Below are 21,503 nucleotides of genomic sequence, written 5' to 3' on the forward strand. Positions count from 1 at the left end.
ACTAATAGGGTTTTTCCCCTTTTTTCTGGCAACAAAACTGACACCTTTTGCAAGGAATCATGTTCACATTAACCACAATACTTGCAGTCAAATGCAAACAAAAAACAATACTCTGATAATGTATGCATTGTCCTTGAAACTGATTGGTCCACACCAGAGACAGCTTTATTTTTGTAGACATTCCCTTTCCGGTGAATTAATCACGAGCAGTGTAACGACAGCGTGTGAGTGAAAGCTGTTCGCAACCGGGCCCGGTCTGCTTCCATCAATGTTTAATGCGACACAAGGCGGCATTTTGACCAAAAGACTTTAACGTCACAGTTGCGTCAGTTGCCAGGGAATCAAAATGATGGCGAAAGAAAAAGCGTTCACCCTTTCCGGCAACGATAGAGGAGGTGTTAATATTTCAGATTTGAAGCTTTCGTGACTGCAAGGATTCATACTCTTAGTTTTTTCGGTAAAGTCACGTAGGTAAAAAATGAAATTAAAATGAATAAAAAATAAAATAATAAAAATCACGACGTTTCGGAGGCAACACAAGTCTCCGTCATCAGGTGGGACTGTCACAGCCAGATTTGCTTGATGCAGACTTTACCGAAAAAACTAAGAGTTGGTGTTAATATGTTCAAAACACCAAATAGACAGCCCTCGCAAAGGCATCATCAAGTCAGCATGAACCAGATGCAAACAGTTACGGCTGCTTTGTGAGACCTGTTGCCATTGGGGCTTTTCCGATTCACTAAACGGCAGTCGTTTTTTTTTATTGGACCCGAAACATCAATTGGATAACAAGTGCGCGGGTAAATGAGAATCTGTTCGTTTACAACGTGTGTACAATCGTACTTTGCATATATATATCAATTTGCTGTAGAGGTTTCGCAAAGGTGAATTGAGTGCATCTGATGCAAAAAAAAAATGTATTGTCTTCATAGCCTCCAGACTCGAGAGTCATTTGATATTGGCTTACTGCCTGAAGAATTGATTAGTGGGATAACAGATAAATCCCTTGTGATGATCGACCCAAGAGCTGGGAGTATGTTTCAGGCCAGAAGACGCTGGCTGCATTACAGCGCTCAATCTGCGGCCCCCTGGAAAACATTTTTGTTTGTGCGGGGGGGGCTAGCGGAGATGGTGTATTGGTACCACCACCGTATTAAGGGCTGCAGACAATCTCATGTGGCCTTTTACATCCGTTCATTTCACGACCCCTCCCCCCAGTCAACCTTTCTTGACAGTGTGAATTGGCAATTTTTGTTCTTGTAAATCTGCCCTTATTGCGTGCAACTCTCTCCCCGACAACAACACCCACATCCGATGTCTACTCCCTGCCCCTGTATCTCAAATCAAGGCTCAATACCTTTTCTACCCTGTCAATGACCGACAAGCTCTTTCTCTCTCTGTCAATGACACGCAAATTCGTGAAGCGTTCTGTCAATTAAAAAAAAAACGCCCACTGGTGATTTTTAAGACACGCGATAAAACTCCACGTCGAATCGCGGAATGTATCTTGAAACCAAAGTAAAAATAAACACGGAAAACATGAAATGAAATTACATCAGTCGTTCAGTGATTTCGGCATCTTTGCCGGAATTGCCCATCGTCATTTTAGAAACGTGCATCGAGAGTAATTGGCCGCTATGAATGTCCACGTGATCAGCCCACTTACTTGAGCTATCGTTTGTAATAGCCAGGTCGCTTATAAAACATATCTCTACATAGCTCAGTGGGGCCTTACCTGGTAAAATAAAAAAAACGTGTTTTCAATGTTTAGATCCGGGAGAATCACGCGCGCACAAACGCACGTGCGAGTGGAGCGGGAACACAGCTTCGTCTCTCTCTGACCTCCCCCAAACCTTTTTCCCTCTTCTTCTCGTTTTTTAATTAACCAAAACCAATCGAAACGGAGGTCCCTTTCAAATGGCCTCGGCCTGTCCCTAATTTAATTGAATCGATCGACTCCGCTGCCGTGCCGCCTCGAGCGACGCCTGCACGACATCCTCGGGCGGTGGAGGAGGAGGCGGAGGAGGAGGACGCAGGGACGAGTAATTTACTCTCCCCGCACAGCGGCAGACGAGACTCAATCTCGCGGCGGCAGCGGCTGCTGCTGCTGCAGTTGCGTCCGGCATAGCGGGCACATCTTCATCACAAAGACAAAAGTCCCTCCGACAACCCCCGCCACCGTGTCGCCTCTACCTCTACATAACAAAGGCTCAGTCCCATTTACACGCACCTTTACATCATCCGCACCTAGTTTACACAACAAAGGCTCATTCCTAGCAGCGTGCTTCAGCCGCACCGAACCTCACAATAATAATTTCCAGGGCCTACCTTGGCTCCTCCCACCCTCAACCAGTATATATACAAGGACTGTTTTCTTGGAATTTCTCTCACTTGATACAGCTATCGTGCTGTGACGGTTCTACCTGAAGACGGAAGCTTGTGTTGCCTCCGAAACCTCGTGATTTTTATTTTATTTTTATTTTACTTTTATTAATTTAAAATTTTCACCTACGTGACTTTACCGAAAAAACCTAAGAATATGAATCCTTGCAGTCACGAAAGCTTCATATCTAGAATTTAAACAGGCCGTTGGGGCAAGTGCTGTTAGCGAGTAGCGCTGGTGAAGGCCGGAACTGTGGCACGCGACGGGGTGGTTGTTGGCCACAGCACCACGCCCGACCGCCTTTGTCTCCCCAGTGCTGATGTTTCACGCACCCTACCGGGTTACTCATTTAAGGCTGAGTCCACGTAGGGGAGGTCCAGGACCGGTTCAGATAAGCGTCACTGGTGGGAATCGAACTCGGTTCGCCAGGGTTCGTCGCACGGTGTGCTAACCATTGCACTACCGCTCCCCCGTACATACAGCCAGAGCCGTCCCTAGGGTACGGCGAATCGGGGCGACTGCCCCGGGCCCCGCGCATTGGGGGGGGGGGGGGCGCTTTCATGTCGCGGTGTCATACGAAAGTGGAGGTGGGGGGAGAAAATAGTGGGATTTGCCCCAGACCCGGAACCCCCCACGATGGACAGCCTTGCTTGAAACAGACACACACCACACACACAAAGACAGTCACACACGGACGCCACGCGTGTACGCAGTCACACGTACTCGGTTACACAAACACTGCTTCCTCCCGGGACAGAGCCTGCCTCGCTCGCCTGGCGGCGGCGGTGCTGGTCGTGGCTTAGATCCCCGGGACGACCTTGCAGACCAACACCGATCCGCGTCCCCGGTGAGCGCCGCTTTTGCGTTCGCGGCTTCGACTTAAACTCCGCCGTGCGTTTTTATCCCCGGAATTGAGACGGGTCCCTCGTGTCGTGGCTCGCAAGCGACGTCACCAGGAGCGGAGACTCCCTCCCCCCACCCCGCCGCCACCCACCACAGCTATTTTTTATTTTGATTTTTTCATACAAAGTTCAACGATTTCTAATTCTGAGTTAAGCCATGAAGCGTTCTTTTTTTTTATTTATTCCGCGATCACAAATGCATTGCGATCGTCGCACAGATGGGGGGCGGGGGGGGACCCGTACATTAACGTGCCCGCAGGAGCGGCACGGAGAGACAGCTGGTGATAAATGTTGACTTCGGCTTGTGGTGTCGCTTCCAGGTATCTTAATCTATTTTTTCGTGACGGATCGTACGTTTAACCGACTTTGACTTGAGACATATACGAGATACGTCGCAAGAGAAAGTAGGGACAACAACCCACGAGCACAACACACATTTGGAAGGCGCACAGCAAACGCCGAATATTCGTCGCTCGCCATGAGCAGTGCATTCACCTTCGCTTTACGTGTCGCAGACAACAGGCGGACGATGTGTACGTACGAGCATCGACGCGTGCTCTATCGATGCGAAGCTTAATTTAGCCTTGACAGACGTGAAACAATAAAGAGGGCGAAACATAATCCAGCCCCTACCTTCGCGGACGGAGAGCGCATTATCATGCAAATGCAATTATGCGTGTCAGCCACTGGTAAAAGGTCGACAGAAATGATTTGTGCGTTGTTGCGATTGCGTTCGGAGATTTCGGTTTACCGTAATTCCGCACGTGAGCGCTGCTTCTGCCAACTAAGGCGTCGGGGGTCGGCCCGTGTGCCTTTGGCCGACTGTGGCGGTGAGGCAAAGTCACAGGTCAGGGGTCAGCAAACTCTCTGACGCCACGGTGCTGAGATGTTAACTACCTCGCCCGGTATACAGGAGGTCGTCGGTTCGATCCCAACCCTTACCCTGACGCCTGTATATTTGGAGTTTGCATCCATACGAGAGGTGTTTGGGTTAGATCGCGTACGTACGATTTACGCACAATATTGGTCGCGAAAGCCGACGTGTTAAACTTGAGTTTGCGTGTCTTTCTCTCTCCCCGTGGTCGCGTGGGTTTTTCTCCGGGTCCTCCGCGTTTTCGCTCCACATATTAAATCAACATCACGCGTTCAAGAGTATTTGGCTGCTATAAATTTCCACGTGATAAGCCACTTCGTTGAGCAATCATTTGTGGGCAGGTCAATAGGCCCTACCTAGTAAAATAAACAAAAATAGTTTCTTAAAAATGTTTTTGGTTTGGCTTCCTTCTAGCGGCTCTTTGGCTCTTCTCCTGCCGGTAGCCGGTTAAAAAACCCGTAAATCTTCAAAATAATTTAACGTAAGCATAATTGATAAAACATGGCAGGGAAATGGGTAACCTTGGAATGTCTTGGTGACAACAAAATGTAAACAAACAAAAACTAGACCGCGGTTTATCGCATCACCATCTGTGTTTATTGAAGTCAGAATGTGTTTGCCGTCTGCTGTATACCTGCTGCTGTGTTTGTGTGCGTGCACCTCTTGGGTGTGATGCGGCTCTACGAACTATTGTGATCAAAGACACCACAACAAAAGGGCTCTTATACTTTTTTCCTTCGAATGGTTGCCGACCCGTGGCGTCGGTCGCTAGCTGCTTCAGCGTTGGGCGCGCCGATGTTGGATGTCTTATTTGTGTCTCTCGGCGCGGGAACGTTCGTGCGAGACGCGCGGAGGGCGATTAAGCCGATGGGGGTCTCGCTCGTTAAAGGGGGCCTCGCGAGCCCCCCTGCCCCCCCCTCCCACCACCATTGCCAACACGAGGCCCCTCGCGGGTGGAACGCGGTCGATTGAGTGGGAGTTTTAATTTTGTCCGCAAACGACGGTCTTAATCTTTTACTGTCGTTTACTCGCGAACGGCTGAGCCGTGCCCGTCGGCCTAAAATAACCTAAACACGGGCGTTTGGGAATGCAGCCATCCCAGCGTATATATATAAATATATTTGTTTATAGACTCGTGACCTACAATAGGTAATGATGTTATACAACCTATCGTAAATATATAAAGTATGGGTGGCAGCCAAAGAATGACGCTCGTCCTAAAAAAGAAATTGCTTGAATCGGGTAATGTGCAGCGGCTTGGGGTGGAATTCATCCAGCAGTGAATTGACCAAGAAGGCTGATGATGATTGATGTAACTGGGGAGCGCACTGCTCTATGAACCCAGCGACCTGAGTTCGATTTCAGACCACGACTTGAGTAGGTGGAAAGTGATATCTGCATTGGCCCTAACAATCCCTCTCCCCATTCACCTTTTTTTTTACCAACCAGCATTGACCGATACGATGAAGTATGGTCAAACAACCCCCATGGCCGACATGGTGTGCTGAATCTTTCATCCGGCACAGGATTGAATAAGTAAGGCCTGCAAATGATATTTTTTCAGTAAATTTATAATTAATTAATGATAGGTTATGAGGTGGCCAGAGGACATTACAGGAGAGGATTCTTGAATCAATATGTGCAGGGCTTTGAGTGGATTATAACCTCATATTCATTAGTTTTCTCCAGCTACTCTATCTCGTTTGTTTTGTTACATGCCAAACACTTAATTAATGGAAACGGCCAAAATACTTTTTAAAGCAGTATTTTCGTGAAATAAATAAAATAATATGGAAAAAAAAAATGTGCACATTTCTTTTGAATACAACCTCAAAAAAACAGTCACAACCTTGGCGGAGGTGCCGTACTCCCTTCCTGCCCTTGCTACGTTGCTCGGACTCTCTCCGTCCATTAAGCACTGATCTATGCTCTGCTGACTCAAAAAAGGTATGCAAATTTAAATAAAAGCAACAAAAAAGATGGGGAAACATAAATTGTTCTCCTGGGCATGGTCGATTTGCATGATGCTGATGAACGCCAATGCCACAGGCGCCGTTTTTCATCTTGAGGTGCACTAATGCGCTCGCAAACCCGTTAATAGGTTGTTGTGACCTTCTGGCCCGTCCCTACCGGACATCGGTGAAAACGAGCTTCATAGCTCATCGGATTTCTCCAGGTGTAAATCAAGATTCTGATTCTGAGTAGGCAGGAAGCCAGTCCGCTTGAAACGGGCCCGCTCCCCCTTTTGTGTACAATGCAGGTACACTGCACCATGCAGGGCAGAAGTGGGCAGCCGTGGGCAGGGCAGGGCAGAAGTGGGCAGTCGTGGGCAGTGCAGCAAACTCATTAGTATTCTGCATTCCCTTCCCCCGCCTTCACCAATCAGAACTGAACAGCGTGGTGAGGTATGATCAAATAAAAACACCCAGTTGCTATCACAGCAAATTGCACTTTTGAAACTGGCAGGCTGTGGTCGATTCCTGGCCAGGCCAGACATGAGTTGGCGAGTGGCATCTGAACCCGGTCCTGAGCAATCTCTTCACGAATCCACACTGAGCAGCGTGGTGATGTATGGTCGAACAACAATCATAGCTGCCTCCGTGGCATGGAAAGGCCCGTATCCAGCAGTGAACAAAAACAAACTAATGCTCAGCACATTCGTTAATAAGACTGTCGCCTCAAATATATATATAATAGGCGACGTTTTTGGCAATGGCCTATGATTGTGCTTGTGCACCACTACTAAGGCAGCATCACCAAATAATATAATTTCATACAGTAATGGATCGACAATAATGGTGTAATAACACGCTGGAGACGGCTTGTAGAATCGGTTTCACTTTTTGCAGTTCACAAACACTCCCCGTTGCTGGCAGGCAACGGGAAGCGGGCAGACAGCCACCAGAGACACACCACCACGTGGCACCCGGAGCCCCACTCGCGCGTGGCCCCTCTCTCTCTTCGTTCCGTGCCTGACCCCGTGTCTCTCCTCTCTCCCCTTATTTAATGCCTGGGTCACGTGGTACACTCCAGCCAATCCTCAATAGCCTGCGCCGAATGTTCCAGATCCCCCATCAACTCCCGGGACCACGCCCCTGACTTGTCTTCCCATTGGCTGAGGCCAAGACCAGCGAAACCAATCACCTAGCTGACATCCCGTGATCACGCCGAGGCCATGCTCCCAGGCTCTCCCCCCATTGGCTGTAAAGCGGGACCGGCAAAGCCGATCACCACGTGAATCTAACATAGGCTCTTATTACAATGGGATGCACATGCACATATGCACAAGGCCTGTAATTAATCATCCCTCTTGCGATTCAGTGAATTGTTGTCATTTCTGTTTCGCGATTCGATTCGAAAATCGAGCAATTATATTTCAACATTCGTAACGGATTCTATCCCCTCTTCACGTGGCGGTGAAGTATGGTCAAACTCCCCCTGCCCTACCCCCATCACCTGCCTTTACAGCCCGGGGAAACCTCATCCATCCAGCAGTTGAGATTGTCGCTCCGGAAGATCGTTGATCGATGTTGGGTCACCGGGGTGGCGATGATGGCATTGACAGAGTGGGCCGCGCGAAGGCCGCTTGCCACCTTCCATTCCATCCAGCAGCGGAACGGCTGAAACGGGGCCGCGCTTGTCTTGACGGAGCGCCAGGGCGCGTACATTCGACGGGCAATCGCGCCCCGCCGCCACGACGTTGGAGCGCGTCGGCGAAAAGTTCGCGGGTTGCACAAATAATCCTGGCACGGCGGTTGGAGGTGGTGGCGCACGGTGGGGGAAGGGGGGGGGGGCGATGCGGTGGGTCAAGCGCAATGACATGAATCCTTTTGCCCCCAGATAAACACCGGGCGTGAAGAGCACGCGAGAACGTTGGGGGGGGGGGGGTCACGCACGACGCGTTGCGGTTGCACCGTCAGCATCCGTAGACAAAGCGTCGGGGAGGCTTGCGGGGCGGGCGGGCGGGTGGACGGTGGGAAGCCCTCTTAATGCCCCCCCCCCACCCCCCCTGAGGCCGCAAGCCACAAACACGGCTCATTACGTTATTCACAGTTCGGTGAACGTGATGTGAGAAAGACGGTTAATGATCGCATAATGACAGCGGTTAGGAGCAACGAGCAACTGTTGTACCCACGTCGCCGACGCCGCGGGAAGGGGAGTCGCGGATTTAATGCACGGGGAGAGAAACAAGGAACGGGAAAGAGAAGGGAGAAAATAACAGAATGGGAAATAAGGGGTGGGGGGGGGGAATGGAGAAACAGGACCAAAGGGTCAGGCGAGACGAGGGTAGAGAGGAAGAGGCCGCATAAAGACCTCAAAGCTACACGCAGCGGTGTCTGTTTTCACAGGGGGCGGGGACAGGGGAGGGATTCAGAGTGGGTTGGCAACAGAGAAGTCACGTGATTTATGGGAGGCTTCAGCTGAGATATATACAAAATGTGGGTTACCTATTAACCCACGAAAGCCACGCTCAGTCCGAATAATATTATTCATGAGGGTCTTGGTGTGAGCAGTGGCCAGCAATAGAACACAAGTCGCCGGGTTCACGATGCAATCCGCTAACCGCTGCACCACCACTCCACCCCATAAAAATACGGTGATATTCCGGTTGTATTACAGAAAATAAAAAAAATGTCTCTGCGTTGACAATTACGCTTGTATAAGGCAACACGCTGCAAATATCTTTGTTCCTCTCTCGTTTATCGCAAATGCTGCCTTGTAACCGAAATGTATGGAACATGACATCTCAGCCAATGACCCTATTTTAGAACAATAAAACAAGGGTCAGTGCGCCTCTGACGAAGGGCAATTGCTCACAACGTGATCTCATCGCGGATTTCACCACAACAGGGACCGTGTTCCGCTAATGATGGCAACGAGGAACAGGGCGATCAGTTTGCAGACACCCCACTGAAACAATGAGACGTTTACAATAAGGAGCAGCATTTTATTTCAAAGCCTTTGGAACGTCACAGAGATCACACTGTTGGGGGTATGGGAGGGGGGGCAGATCAGGAGCGAATCAAGTTAAGGGGACGCGGATTATTAAAAAATTTCACTCGCTCCTCTGTCTCGATACGGCGACATCAATTTCGCAATGTTGAGAAGAACCGAAGAGGCTCATTAGGAGTCGGGCGTGGTGTCTATAAATAGGTCACCCTGTTTATTCAGCTGCGGCATTATTCGGGTCTCTAATATATTGACTTAGACGCGAGCACGCTCCCCGATTTCGGAGAGCAGCACAAAGGCAAAGGTGCCCGCATAGCCTCAACAGACTGGTGGGGCAAGTGCTGTGAACGAGAAGGACCCTATGAATGCCCCCGCAGCACACAAGGGGTGGGTGGCGTGCGCCACGCCCGGCCGCCTTTGTCTCCCGAGTGGCAGAGCAGCAGCAACAGCAACAGCATTCCAATTACGCGATCCGAGAGACGCCTGGGAGGGTGATTCCCACGGCAGCGGCAGCGGCGGTAGCAGGTAATGAGGGCAAGGAGCATGTCCTGCAGGAGGCTGCGTAAGCACGTGGGGCGTCAGGGCGTGAGCACGTGGGGCATCAGGGCCTGCGCCGTGCAGCGGCAGCAGCAGCAGCAGCGGCGGTCGTCGTGGGCCGTGGGGAACGAGACAGGATGACTCCGGCCGGAGGTGACTCTCAACACCGGGCAGCTGGATGGTGGTCGATGTTGGTATTTTTTCCGTTGGCGCTGGTGGGGTACGTTCGGGGCACGTTTGGTCACTTTTTTTTTCTTTTTCCCACGAGGGTTCGGTAGTTATTGAAGGATGGGTTGGCAATCCCGGCTATGCAGGATCGTGCTATTTCGGGCCCGGTTCCAAGGTTGTACGTTTTGGCAATACCGCCGTGGCCGTTTTGCGAAACAGGCGAAACGGAACGTCGACAAAATCGGACACCGGCGGTCCGCTGACAAGACGTCTGGGGCCAAAGGCGGTGAGCCGCGGCAGTTTCGAAAGTCACGTTGAGAGATGATACAATCAATGCCATGGATTGTCGAAACCGCTTGAGCAACAACTGGGACTAGGCAGTGGGCAGTTTTTTTTTAAGACGTTTAAAATGCAGACCGTGATATGCATGACTCAGTCTGGAAGTTGTGCGAATGATAATTTAAAAAAATCATCAGTTGCGAACACACGTTGACTAACGCCCATATTCTAATTTTGAAGTAATTTCCTAATTTCCATTTTTAATTCAAAGCAAACGCAAACCTCTGCTGCGGTGAAAATTAATGCTGGGAATTTGTGCAACATGGGCGTTTGCTCAGGACAGCAAGGAATTCATTAAAGGCCGTGAATTCAAATGGGAAATCTACCAAAAACGCAGGCAATTTGTGGTGTATTCTTTGGCTTGTCACTTAGAGTTATAGCAAAGGGGCCGGATTGGTGGGGTCGGATCGGTAGGACAGTCAAAAAAACCCGACGTGGACATTCAACATCTTGCGGGATCTTTTGATCCAATCACACACACCCTGATTTGCAACATTATCTGCTGTTGATCTCAGATGAACTCAATTGAATTCAGAATCCGGTTTCTCAAGAAGCTTCTAGCACGTGGAGCGAAACGTCGGACATCGTGCGGAGGCGCAAACCAAAAGACATCATCTGAGAGCTGTCCAGCACAACCACCAACACTTACACCTTACTTCGTGCTGTTAAACTCCTGCTCGATTCGTTTAGGATAGTTCTCCGAATCAGCAGCACTGCTTCGCACGTAATTAACACTTTACCATTCCAATGACGTACTTGTACGTACATGTACGTCATCCTTTTTTCTTCCGATTTCGTTCCAATGATGTACATGTCCGTATATGTATGTCATCGGAACGGAACGAGAAGAACTAAAATAAAATGACTTTGTTGGTACCGAGGCTCCCATAAGTCCGTGCGGGAGGGCGTGTGGCACAGTTTGACGGCAGCTATCGTAGAGTGCGGGTCGTGTCGCTACAGGTCTCTGCGGTGAACGGGACACCCACTCTGCACCTTGCAGGTGTCTCAGAATGGAGAAAGGGTTTAAGTGGCGCGCTGCAGTGGCACAGCAGAAACGCTCACTTCTACATGCCCCACGGTACCTCAAGATGCTGTGGAGAAACAGTGGGATGAAGGGAACCTGGGGAAAGGAGATATATGTATTATGTATTACAGAGATTGAGACAAGCCGGTCAAGGGCAGAGGAGGAGAGGATGGTCTCGAGCCTGGATTTTAACAGTGGCAGGGAGTCGACAGCACGGGTTTCTGGGTGAAGCAGAGGAAAATGAGTTACATTCCACTGAGAAAATTTTAACTGGGTGCTTCAACAAAAGGTCTTGGTTGCTGGAATATAGGGAGGGTGCATGGAGGGGAACAGAGTGTATGCGTGTCCGTAGCCAACCGTGCCAATGAGAGGTGCGGGAAATATACGAGTGAGATAAAAATGGTAGAGGAAGGAAGACGTGAGTCAAATGACCTTTTGGGTGGTAAGTGCGATTTTTTTAAAATTGATCCAAGGATTGGATTTGGATCCCGGTGGAAAGATAAAAATATCTTGCCGAGGAGTGCCGGCGCGAAGTCTGCGGCGGGATTTTCGGCATCGTCTTGCGTTTGTCGATGTTTCTTTTAGCAGCAGCAGCAGCAGCAGCGCACACAGCGGCTCAGTCCACGGCGGTGTTGCAGCTTCCATTTGACAGGCGCAGTTTCATGAACCGCACGAGACAGACGTTGCAACGGTAGTCACAGTGGCGGCATCAGCAGCAGCAGCAGCAGCAGATGCATCGCGCGGTAGCACAGCTCGTTCGGACGCGAGTGTTGGCCGTGAACGAAACAGAAACAAACACTTGCCGCAGCCCCCTCCCGGTCTCGTGCACCCACCTCCCCCCCCCCCATCACGTGCAGCGAGGGCTTTGCCTGGTGTGGGATGACGCGTGGCCTGGTCGGTCATTTGTGCCACGTTGGAAGACTCCGGACCAGCCCGCGACGGCGTTGCTTTGCGGACAGAGAGAGCTCTCGCAACTCCGAGAAAAGGGACGGTCACGTGCTGCAGCCGGCACACGAGGTTCAAAAGGGGCTGGCTGGAAAAAAAGAAATATACTCTCCAAATGTGACATCGACACGGCCAACTGGGAGAAGGGATCAAGGGCAGCAAAAAGACTGCGGTGCACGCCGTGCCTTTATACTGTCTGGCGGCAAAGAATAACACGAACATAGTCATTGAAATCCACCGCAGGATGAAGGCCTCCCCGCACACTTTGTCGTTCAGTTGTTTGACCAAACCTCACCACACTGGTCGGCGCGAGTAGGCGGATAAGGTGCGAGCGGGGGTTAGGAGCCGTGCAGATGACGACTTTAGACGTGGCCATGAATCGAACTCGGGTCGCCTGGTTCGGGGCGCAGGGATTGGCAGTAAACGGTTGTATTTGGACCCCCGCGTGCGTGCGTGTGCGTGTGTGTGTGTTCATGTGTGTGCGTGTGTGCGTGCGTGCGTGTGTGTGTGTTCATGTGTGTGCGTGTGTGCGTGCGTGCGTGTGTGCGTGCGTGCGTGTGTGCGTGTGCGTGTGTGTGCGTGCGTGTATGTGTGCGTGTGCGTGCGTGTGTGCGTGCGTGTGTGCGTGCGTGCGTGTGTGTGTGCGTGCGTGCGTGCGTGTGTGCGTGTGTGCGTGCGTGTGTGCGTGCGGCGGGGAAGGTTGTGTCCCGTGTGTGCGTGAGTGCGTGTGTGCGTGCGTGCGCGTGTGTGCGTGTGTGCGTGCGTGTGTGCGCGTGCGTGTGTGTGTGCGTGTGTGCGTGTGTGTGTGCGGCGGGGAAGGTTGTGTCCCGTGTGTGCGTGAGTGCGTGTGTGCGTGCGTGCGCGTGTGTGCGTGCGTGTGTGCGCGTGCGTGTGTGCGTGCGTGTGTGCGTGTGTGCGTGCGTGCGTGTGTGTGTGCGTGTGTGTGTGCGGCGGGGAAGGTTGTGTCCCGCGCGTTAGCTCGGTAGAGTCCAGAGTTGGGTGGGTGGGAATGCTGCCTCGCTGGTCGAGTTAGTTCGCATAAATCGTCGATCGGTAAATATTGGCCAAGGCAAGACGACATTGGTGTGGGGCGGTACATTACCAGATTCTGCAATTTACTGAAACGACCAGTATGAGTGGTAACCTCTGACGCAGAGTTATAGTTAAAAGGGTAACGTTCATAAATAAATAATGGCATTGCACACAAGTGACTCGGAGTCTCTTTGGTTGGATTTTCATCAACGTGATATATGTACGTGTTCCATTTAAAGAGGGAAAAAGCTTTTGCAGTACCAACATTAATAACGACCGTCATTCGGTGCAGAAAATTGAATGGGTTAACCCTCGGCTCTTTTGTTGGTGAGAAAAGTGTAACTTTAACGGCACGAAGCCTTGAATGCAAACGCACGCGGCTGAAGCCAGAGACAAATCGCCCGACAACGGCACGGACAAAAATTGTCTATAAATCCACCTGTCCATAACTGCCAGTGTTGTTTTTTTGTTGCCGTTGCTGCGAATGAAAATTCGATAAGAAATGAGCCACGGTGCGACGAATGGGGTTTGGCATTTTCCAAAACGCGGGGTCACTGACACTGCATTTACTCTTGGCTAATAAATGGATAAAACGCGGACTGTTGTATTATTCTGCGGCTTCGCATTAACCAGGAGCTCCGAGTGGGGGGTGGAGGGGGACAACCAGAGCCACGCTTTGTGCTGTGTTACAGCCCTCTAACAGCGTGTGTTGGAAAACCGCGGAAGTGATCGGCTGAAATTTGGGCTTGCGTGTCTTTTGTCAGACCCCAGTGTTGCCACCATCTGAGCTGCTCCACAACTTGGCTGCTGGCGGCGTGTGTGTGTGTACGTCGTTAGGTCACCCTGTCACAGACGCGAGACAATGAATGACACCCATCAAACAAAGGGACTCCTATGTATATTGCATGACGCACGCCAGTTATTGTTTATACCCCAGGTGTATGTGTCGAAAGCCTGCTCAGAGAGCCTTTGGGCTACTTATTACTGTGGCCAGGACGCACCATTTCTGTCTGTCTGTCCGGTCTGAGGCCAATTCACTCGATTTCGTGACAAGTTACGAAAAAAAATCGACTCAACCAATTGCTAGAAGAACTCAGTCACGCAAACTCCCGATACCATTGCCCCCTCCCCAATGGGATGCTTGGCGAATTCAACGAATGAGTGTTTTGATTAATGTGGGAGGAAATCGGAGAGCCCCAGGGGAAAAACTCAGCACGCATGCATAGCAATTTTCTGGCCACCTCGCAGTCCCATGCCTACAATACCTGGTGGTCACTCACCTGAGTACTAACCAGTCTCGCCCCTGCTTAGCATCCGATATATGATGAGATTGGCCACATTTAGGTTCCAGTGTGGGTCCCCCCAAGGGCCAGATGTTGGACCGTACACTCGGATTTGAAGACCCAGGTCGCCCTCGGAAGAAGAGGCAACGTCGTATCGCACGTCTCGTTGTATTCACGTTTAATCTCCGGGCTAAGCGAAAGACGTGACGACAATCGAAACTTTCGGCGTCGTTCCAACGAAACGAAGCCCAAATCTCGAGCTGTTCCCCATCCGTGATAAGCCGCACGAGAGAGAGAGCGAGCGAGCGAGTGAGTGAGCGAGCAAGCTCCACCGGGGCATTTCACATCATTGCGAGGGCGGAGCGGAGTTTCATTGCGCCGCGCCACGGCGTCCGTCCCAGCGTTGAAGGGGCCTGCCTCCTCTGCTCCCTGTGATAAGCGGCGGCCGCGGAGTCGAAGGGCATCTCGTCTGGTTTCCACCACCACCACCACCACCCACCACCACCACCCACCACCACCACCCACCACCACCACCCACCACCACCCACCACCACCACCACCCACCACTACCCACCACACACCACCACCACCCACCACCACCACCACCACCACCACCACCCACCACCACCCACCACCACCACCACCCACCACTACCCACCACACACCACCACCCACCACCACCACCCCCACTCCCGGAACGCGTCAGCGAAGGGCTGCAACGGCTCGACGAGAAGTGACGCGTTCGTTCACGCGGTTCGAAATCGTGTACACTTTTTCTTCATGGTTCTTTCGGTAAAGTCACGTAGTAGGGAAATAATAAAATAATAAAATATAAAAATAATTCTAACGACATTTTATTATGTTTTATTTTCATTATTGTATTCTTTCCCTTCTACGTGACTTTACCGAAAGAACCAAGAAGATGAATCCCTGCAGTCACGAAAGCTTTAAATCGAAATCATGTACACTTTATTACGCGTTGTTTATTTATTTAAGGGGCGCCACGGTGGTGTGATGTGATCTTCCTCGCTTGGTATGCAGGAGGTCGGGGGTTCGATGCAGACCCTGACGCCTGCTGCTGTATATTTGGAGTTTGCGTCTCTCTCTCTCTCATTCTCCCCGTGGACGCGTGGATTTTTTCTCCGTATCCTCCGGGTTTTTCCCTCCACATTTGAAAACATGCATCTAGATTATTTTGCTGCTCTAAATTTCCCACTCGATATGCCGCTTTGTTCAGCTATTATTTCTGGCTAGGTCCTTTCTGAAAATCAGCTAAAAGCTCAGTGGGCTTTACCTGGTAAGATAAAAAATGTTACTTGTATATTTGTAAGTGATTTGTTTACCTTTCATATACTTTTCACTTCTATCGTGTTTTCTGTATTGTTTGTTGTCGTAACTTTCTCACCCGCCCCTACTGGACAACTGTGAAAAAGAGCTTTATAGCTCATCGGATTCCTCCAGTACAAATACAGATTGTGATTCTGATTCTAGAGGCCACGTGCAACTCCGTTGGTGACGTGCCACCAACGTCATCCTGCTCTTTCGTGATTAAAATAACAATTCGCAGCTGATTGTTGATCCACTTGTGGATGACCGACACACGCGCAGTTGTTATTTCTGAGCCTCCATTATTTCACAAGCGCTGTTTTACCCGTAAAACTGTTGTCCGATTATACAAGGAGGTCAAGGCGCAGCCCTGCAATTGCTTGCTCACACCATTGCTGGTGGAAGTGCCCTCCACTAGAGCGAACTGTTGAGGGAATTCGGTTTTGCGAGAGGTGCCAAATTGTAATTCATTGGTAATCGATAATACCTTTATGGACACACTCTATTTACAACGCTATTTGCAAAGTAATATTTCTAACACTTCCTAATTTATCTAAGCATCGCTACGATCGATTGAAACTCCGCTACTTTGCAGACTGTAATACATTTAATGCGTTGCTTGCCATGTTTAAATTCGAATCAAATCGGGTGGCTTGGTAGCGTTCGTGGCAATTTGTTTCTCCGCTCAGTGAAGTGAAGTTCAAATATTACAGAGGACATTGGCTCCAACAGTGGCGGCGCTGGGCCGAAGTGGACTAAGCAAAGCCTTCGGGCCCCAAGTAGCTCACGGGCCCCCGACATTTTGGAGAAAACCACCCCCCTCCCCCCCATAAACTTGCACCGAATATCTGCCAAGTACATCTACTCTTGATATCTCAACGTCCGCATCGCTAGATTTCCATCTTACATCCCTCGTATCTCAATGCACACCTGCACTGTCAGTGTCCACTTCTCTCTCTGTCTTTTGTCCACAACTCTCCCATCTCACTATATTGGTACATTCACAGTACCTTTGACCCTTCCATCTACTCGCTAGTTTCACCGCATCTCTTACGTACAATCATCATATCTCTATCGCCTACACGCTTACTGTCGTCTCGCCATTTGTAAATTGAAAGGGAGAGGGTAATGGTGGAGGGGTGTTGCCCTAAAACAATTTCTGCTTAGGGACCCCACTGGGCTGGAGCCACCACTGGGGGGGCTCCAGTAGCTCTCGACGAGCCACGTCATGGGAAGTGCCCCTTTGCGCGCACGGCTGACGGCCCACGGCGATGTTGATTCTAAATGTGGAGGGAAAAAACCGGAGGACCCGGAGAAGAATCCACGCGACCACGGGGAGAGAGAGCGAGAGACATGCAAACTCCAAATATACAGCAGGCGTGTGGGTTGGAATCAAACACCACGACCTCCTGCATACCAGGCGAAGTGGTTAACATCTCGCCACCGTGACGCCCCACAGATGGCCAAAGATCTCCCTTTGGCGCAGGATTCCGCCACTGCGTAGCGTCCTTCCGGCGCATTTGTCGTTCGTCGCGACGCCCGACAGCTCCCCTCGACGTGCCGGGCACTCGGTTCCCGTGGAAGTTCCCCGGCGCGTGGCGCGAAACGTCAGGCGTCCGCGCACCGAACGACAAACGCAGCGCCACGCGGTAAAACGTCCCGCAAACACGATTGGAGAGCTAAATTATCTCGTTTGCCGCTGCTGCCAACCTCGGAGTCAGGTAGGCGCCGCGGCTCGCGCTCGCAGCCGGCGGCCGGGGTGAGTGACAGAGACAGAGCAATCGATCAAATCTTGGGAGTGACTCTGACCAGCCTTGCGTGTCCGGGCTGAATCCAAGCGGTGCGCTCGCCGTTTAATTCCTTTCGCCAGAATTGGACTCATTTGGCCCGCGCGGATTAGCCTGACGAGAATGCTCGAGCATTCCGGGCAGGTGGCGCCGCGCTTTCCCCTCCGCGCCTGCCGGCCATCGGCGAGCAGCGGGCCAAGCGGGAAGGCCCCGTCACTCGTCCCTCGGTGCGACTGCGAACCAGAGGGACACGGGGAAATTAAACCGTTATCATTATTGATGGCCCTTATTCCCATTACAGCAATGTTTTGACGTTCAATTACTGTAAATTAGGGTGCCGCTTTTTTTTTTTACCCCGCGATATGTCGTTAAATGAGCGTGCAATAAAGAATTTCAAGTACAAGCGGCATTTGATAATCGCTTCATTATTATGCGAAATTAACATTCTAATGGCGCAGCGCGACGCGGAGAAAAAAACAACGCCACGCTCGTGCTCCGCCGCCGGTGTTCTGCATTGAAACCGGGACACTAAAAAACCCCCCCATCATATCCACACAGGATATAAATAAATAAGGAAACCCGAAAGTTATGCGTGGAATCTTGCCACCTTTCAGATAAGGCCGACTAATCCTGTAAAGAGTGTTTTTGCGTTATCTGTGTCTCCTCACTGAGGCTTTCTAATCGGCTACCGGCCCACACTTTGTGTGTTTTTTAAAGCCTGTTCTGTTCGCTTGGACCCCCCCCACCACCATCCTTCCCAGCGATGTCCAGCAAGCGTTACAAAGGCAGAGGGGTCTCTTTAGATTTTAGCAGTGTGGATTATTTTTTTAAGGCACTTATAATTTACCCCATCCACCTACCCCCTCTAAATGCTTATCGGTTTTTCTCCTTAAAGGGGGGGAAATAAAAAAGAGAAGTTTGCCGTCTCACAATCTTGGGAAAAATGTGCGTGGCTTTTGGGACTTTGCCATCAGCAAAAATTAAAATTCTAGTCATGACCTGCAGCCCTTCATCAATCCACTGCCGGCTGAGGGGCTTTGCCCCATGGCCTTTGGTGATGCGGAGGAGTTGTTTGACCATACTTCACCATGTAGCTTGATGAAGGTGGTTTGGAGATGACTGACCACAGATGTTAGCCGTGGCAGGTTAAATTGTTTGCGTTTGCTGATAGCCGTTGCCCATTACATAAAGGATGTCAGCCAGCTTATCTCTTATCAGGCTCCACCGTAATGACGGGACTCATTTAAGCAGAGACTGCTCTTGGCCTGCAGTGTTGAAACAAATTCCACTGGGAACCATCGATCTGTAGGGCGCCGTCGAGTGATAAGGCCAAAACGTACGCAGCCGTTTTCTATCCGTCGTCGCGACCGATCCCGCTTTGGGCAAAAACTCACCGCGCCCCCCCCCCCCTTCGCAGATGATCTTCAGGAAAATCGCCGACGTCAAGCGGGAGGAAGAGGAGCGGCAGAAGTGCAAGAACGACGCACGCTTCGACCTCCCGGCCGACCACCCGGTGCGGAAACTCTTCCAGAGGTTCAAGCAGCAGAAGGAGGCGAAGCTGACGGCCGAGAAGCAGCAGCTCCGTGCCGACGTCGAGCGGCTCGCCGAGCCGTCGCGATCGCCCTTCCTCAACGGCGCGCTGAGGTCCAGCGTCGTGACCATCACCGAGACGTCGCCCACTCCGCTTCCGGGAAACCAGCTGCCGCCGGTCACGCCGGCGAAGCCGAGCACGCTCTCGCTGCTCCGCTCCGGGGCGGAGGAACTCAGGTCCCCCGCGCCGGTGGCGGTGGCGGCTGTCGCGGTGAGCCGACCGCTCGTCGAAACGACGGGAAAGGTCGGGGGTAGGGGATGGGGCCGGTTAAAGGGGGCGCTGTCCAGCACGGAGCAGATCCCCTGCGGCGGCGGCGGCGGCGCGGGCGGCGGCATCGGCGCCTGGAACCGGACGTCTCCCGCCGAATCCATCGAGATGCTCGCGGAGGCGGTGCGGGTTCGGTCGCCCAACAAGGGGCAATCGCCCGACGCCTGCGCGCAGACCCCGTGCGGAGCGCTCACGCCCGACAAGTCGCAGCTCAAGAAGATGGACTCGTGCGACAGCGGCATCACGTGGAGCGACCAGCGGCTGGACCGCGCCGGCGTCGGGCGCAGCCCGACCATCGCCGGCGCGGCCGACTCGCGGCACGCCTTCTACCCGATCCCCGAGCAGACGCTGCAGGCCAGCATGCTGGAGGTGCGCCACGACATCAGCGAGGACGTGCGTTCGCTCGGCGACCGGATGTCGGTCATGGAGACTCAGCTGGCCGAGATACTGAGATTGCTCGGCGGAGGGGCGTGCACCCGGGCCGCGTCGCCGGCGCGCGGGGGGCGGCCGCCGATGACCGACAAAACTTTCCGGCCGGAGTCGCCCACGACAGGCCACTCGGCCGTATAATGAACCTGCCCCTCCCCCCCGTTACGGACCACGTGTCTTTTAAGTTGAATACCCGTGCCAAATTATAATTATTAGTTTTTTTACTTACATTGTACAGTTGTGATCGTTCAGCAACTAGACATGTACGGCGATGTTGAGCACACTATATTTTATTTTTAATTGCAGATGAGAAAAAAAAAGCAATTAAGCAAAGTATATTCATAAATTGCGTTTATATTGTCACAGGTACTGAATTGTGTCGGGTCAAGAGGGGGGGGGGGTGTTGGTAGGGGGGGGGGTTATTGACCTGTCGAGATGGTCGGGGTGACCTGTGCGTGTATTTAAATATGTAAACGAATGTGGACAATCACAGTCGACGCCGGCTCGCAAGGCGGTGCATTCACTGTGTCACGGAAGTCATTCAACTGGAGATCGTGGGAAATGAGGTTATGCTGACCTGGAATCCAGCGAGTAGCTTCTTTTGCAATAAATAATGCCTTGAAAGATTAACTTACAACACTTGCATGGCTCATTAGCAGATGTGTTGCACACAGCAATAAGCTATAAAACAAACAAAAAAAGCACATAGTCTCGCACATTACTCCTTCATTTTTGTTTGGCCCTGTTCTACGACGGTGGCGATTTGCATTTACCATGTTTCTTTGCAAAAACTTGTTTGAATGTGTCTATGCCCCCAATGAATGTAAACAAATGTCCTTCTATATGCATCCATTGCGCAGCAGCTGCCGCTTCCATCAGAGGGCATTCTCGGCCGCGTGAATCCCCGCTTGGCTCCGCTCTCTTGGTGGTCAGACGCGAGTGACGCCAAAACTGCCCTTTGACTGTCCGTGTGATTTCGGAGCCACGAAGGGTTACAATGATGATGGTACATTTTTGGCACATTTCGGTATTCGCGCTATTCTCACGGCGCGAGAATACCACGGAGGAGCCGTGGTGCACAGGTGAGTATCGACTGCCAGTCACGATGTGGTATTAGCCAATGAAGTAATTTGCAAAGTACAATTTTCAAATAATGGCAAATTCTGAAGGTGACGTCGACAACACACACGGCCTACTCTTTTTTTCGAACAGCGTCCACGGGATCTTTAAGGTCCACTGTGAAGCACACAGTGTGCGCAGTGTTTATGGTTAATAAACACTGCGTGGGTTCGATCTCAACCCTGACGCCTGCTGTATATCTCACCGTGGTCGCGTGGATTTTTCTCCGGGTCTTCCGGTTTTTCCATCCAAATTTAGAATCAACATCACGCGTTTAGAGTATTTGGCTGCTGTAAATGTGCACGTGATGAGCCACTTCGTTTTAGCTCTCATTTGTGACCAGGTCACTGCTGAAAAAGAGCAATGTAGCTCAGTGGGCCTTACCTAGTAAAATAAAATAAAAAACTTTCTGGCTTTAGAACTTAGACCAGCATTAACGCCATCAATGCTGGCATCTTCAATTATGACATGTAACCTCATTGGCTACATGTTGGCAACTGGGCTTATAGTGGGGAACGTTCTGTGAAATCCCATCATCGAAGGGGGG

General features: G+C 51.3%; 1 protein-coding gene across 1 annotated transcript in view; it reads left to right on the plus strand.

Moving 5' to 3' along the window:
• The window catches only part of KCNH1 (potassium voltage-gated channel subfamily H member 1), a 142,464-nt gene extending 122,247 nt beyond the window's left edge, over positions 1-20,217 (plus strand). The window contains exon 11 of the mRNA XM_078864413.1: positions 18,968-20,217. Coding sequence (XP_078720539.1) covers positions 18,968-19,978 — 1,011 coding nt within the window. The 3' untranslated portion in view covers positions 19,979-20,217. The remainder of the gene's footprint in view (positions 1-18,967) is intronic.
• The last annotated feature ends 1,286 nt before the right edge of the window (positions 20,218-21,503 follow it).

The sequence above is a fragment of the Lampetra fluviatilis genome, chromosome 18 (assembly GCF_964198595.1).
Source record: "Lampetra fluviatilis chromosome 18, kcLamFluv1.1, whole genome shotgun sequence".
NCBI lineage: Eukaryota > Metazoa > Chordata > Hyperoartia > Petromyzontiformes > Petromyzontidae > Lampetra > Lampetra fluviatilis.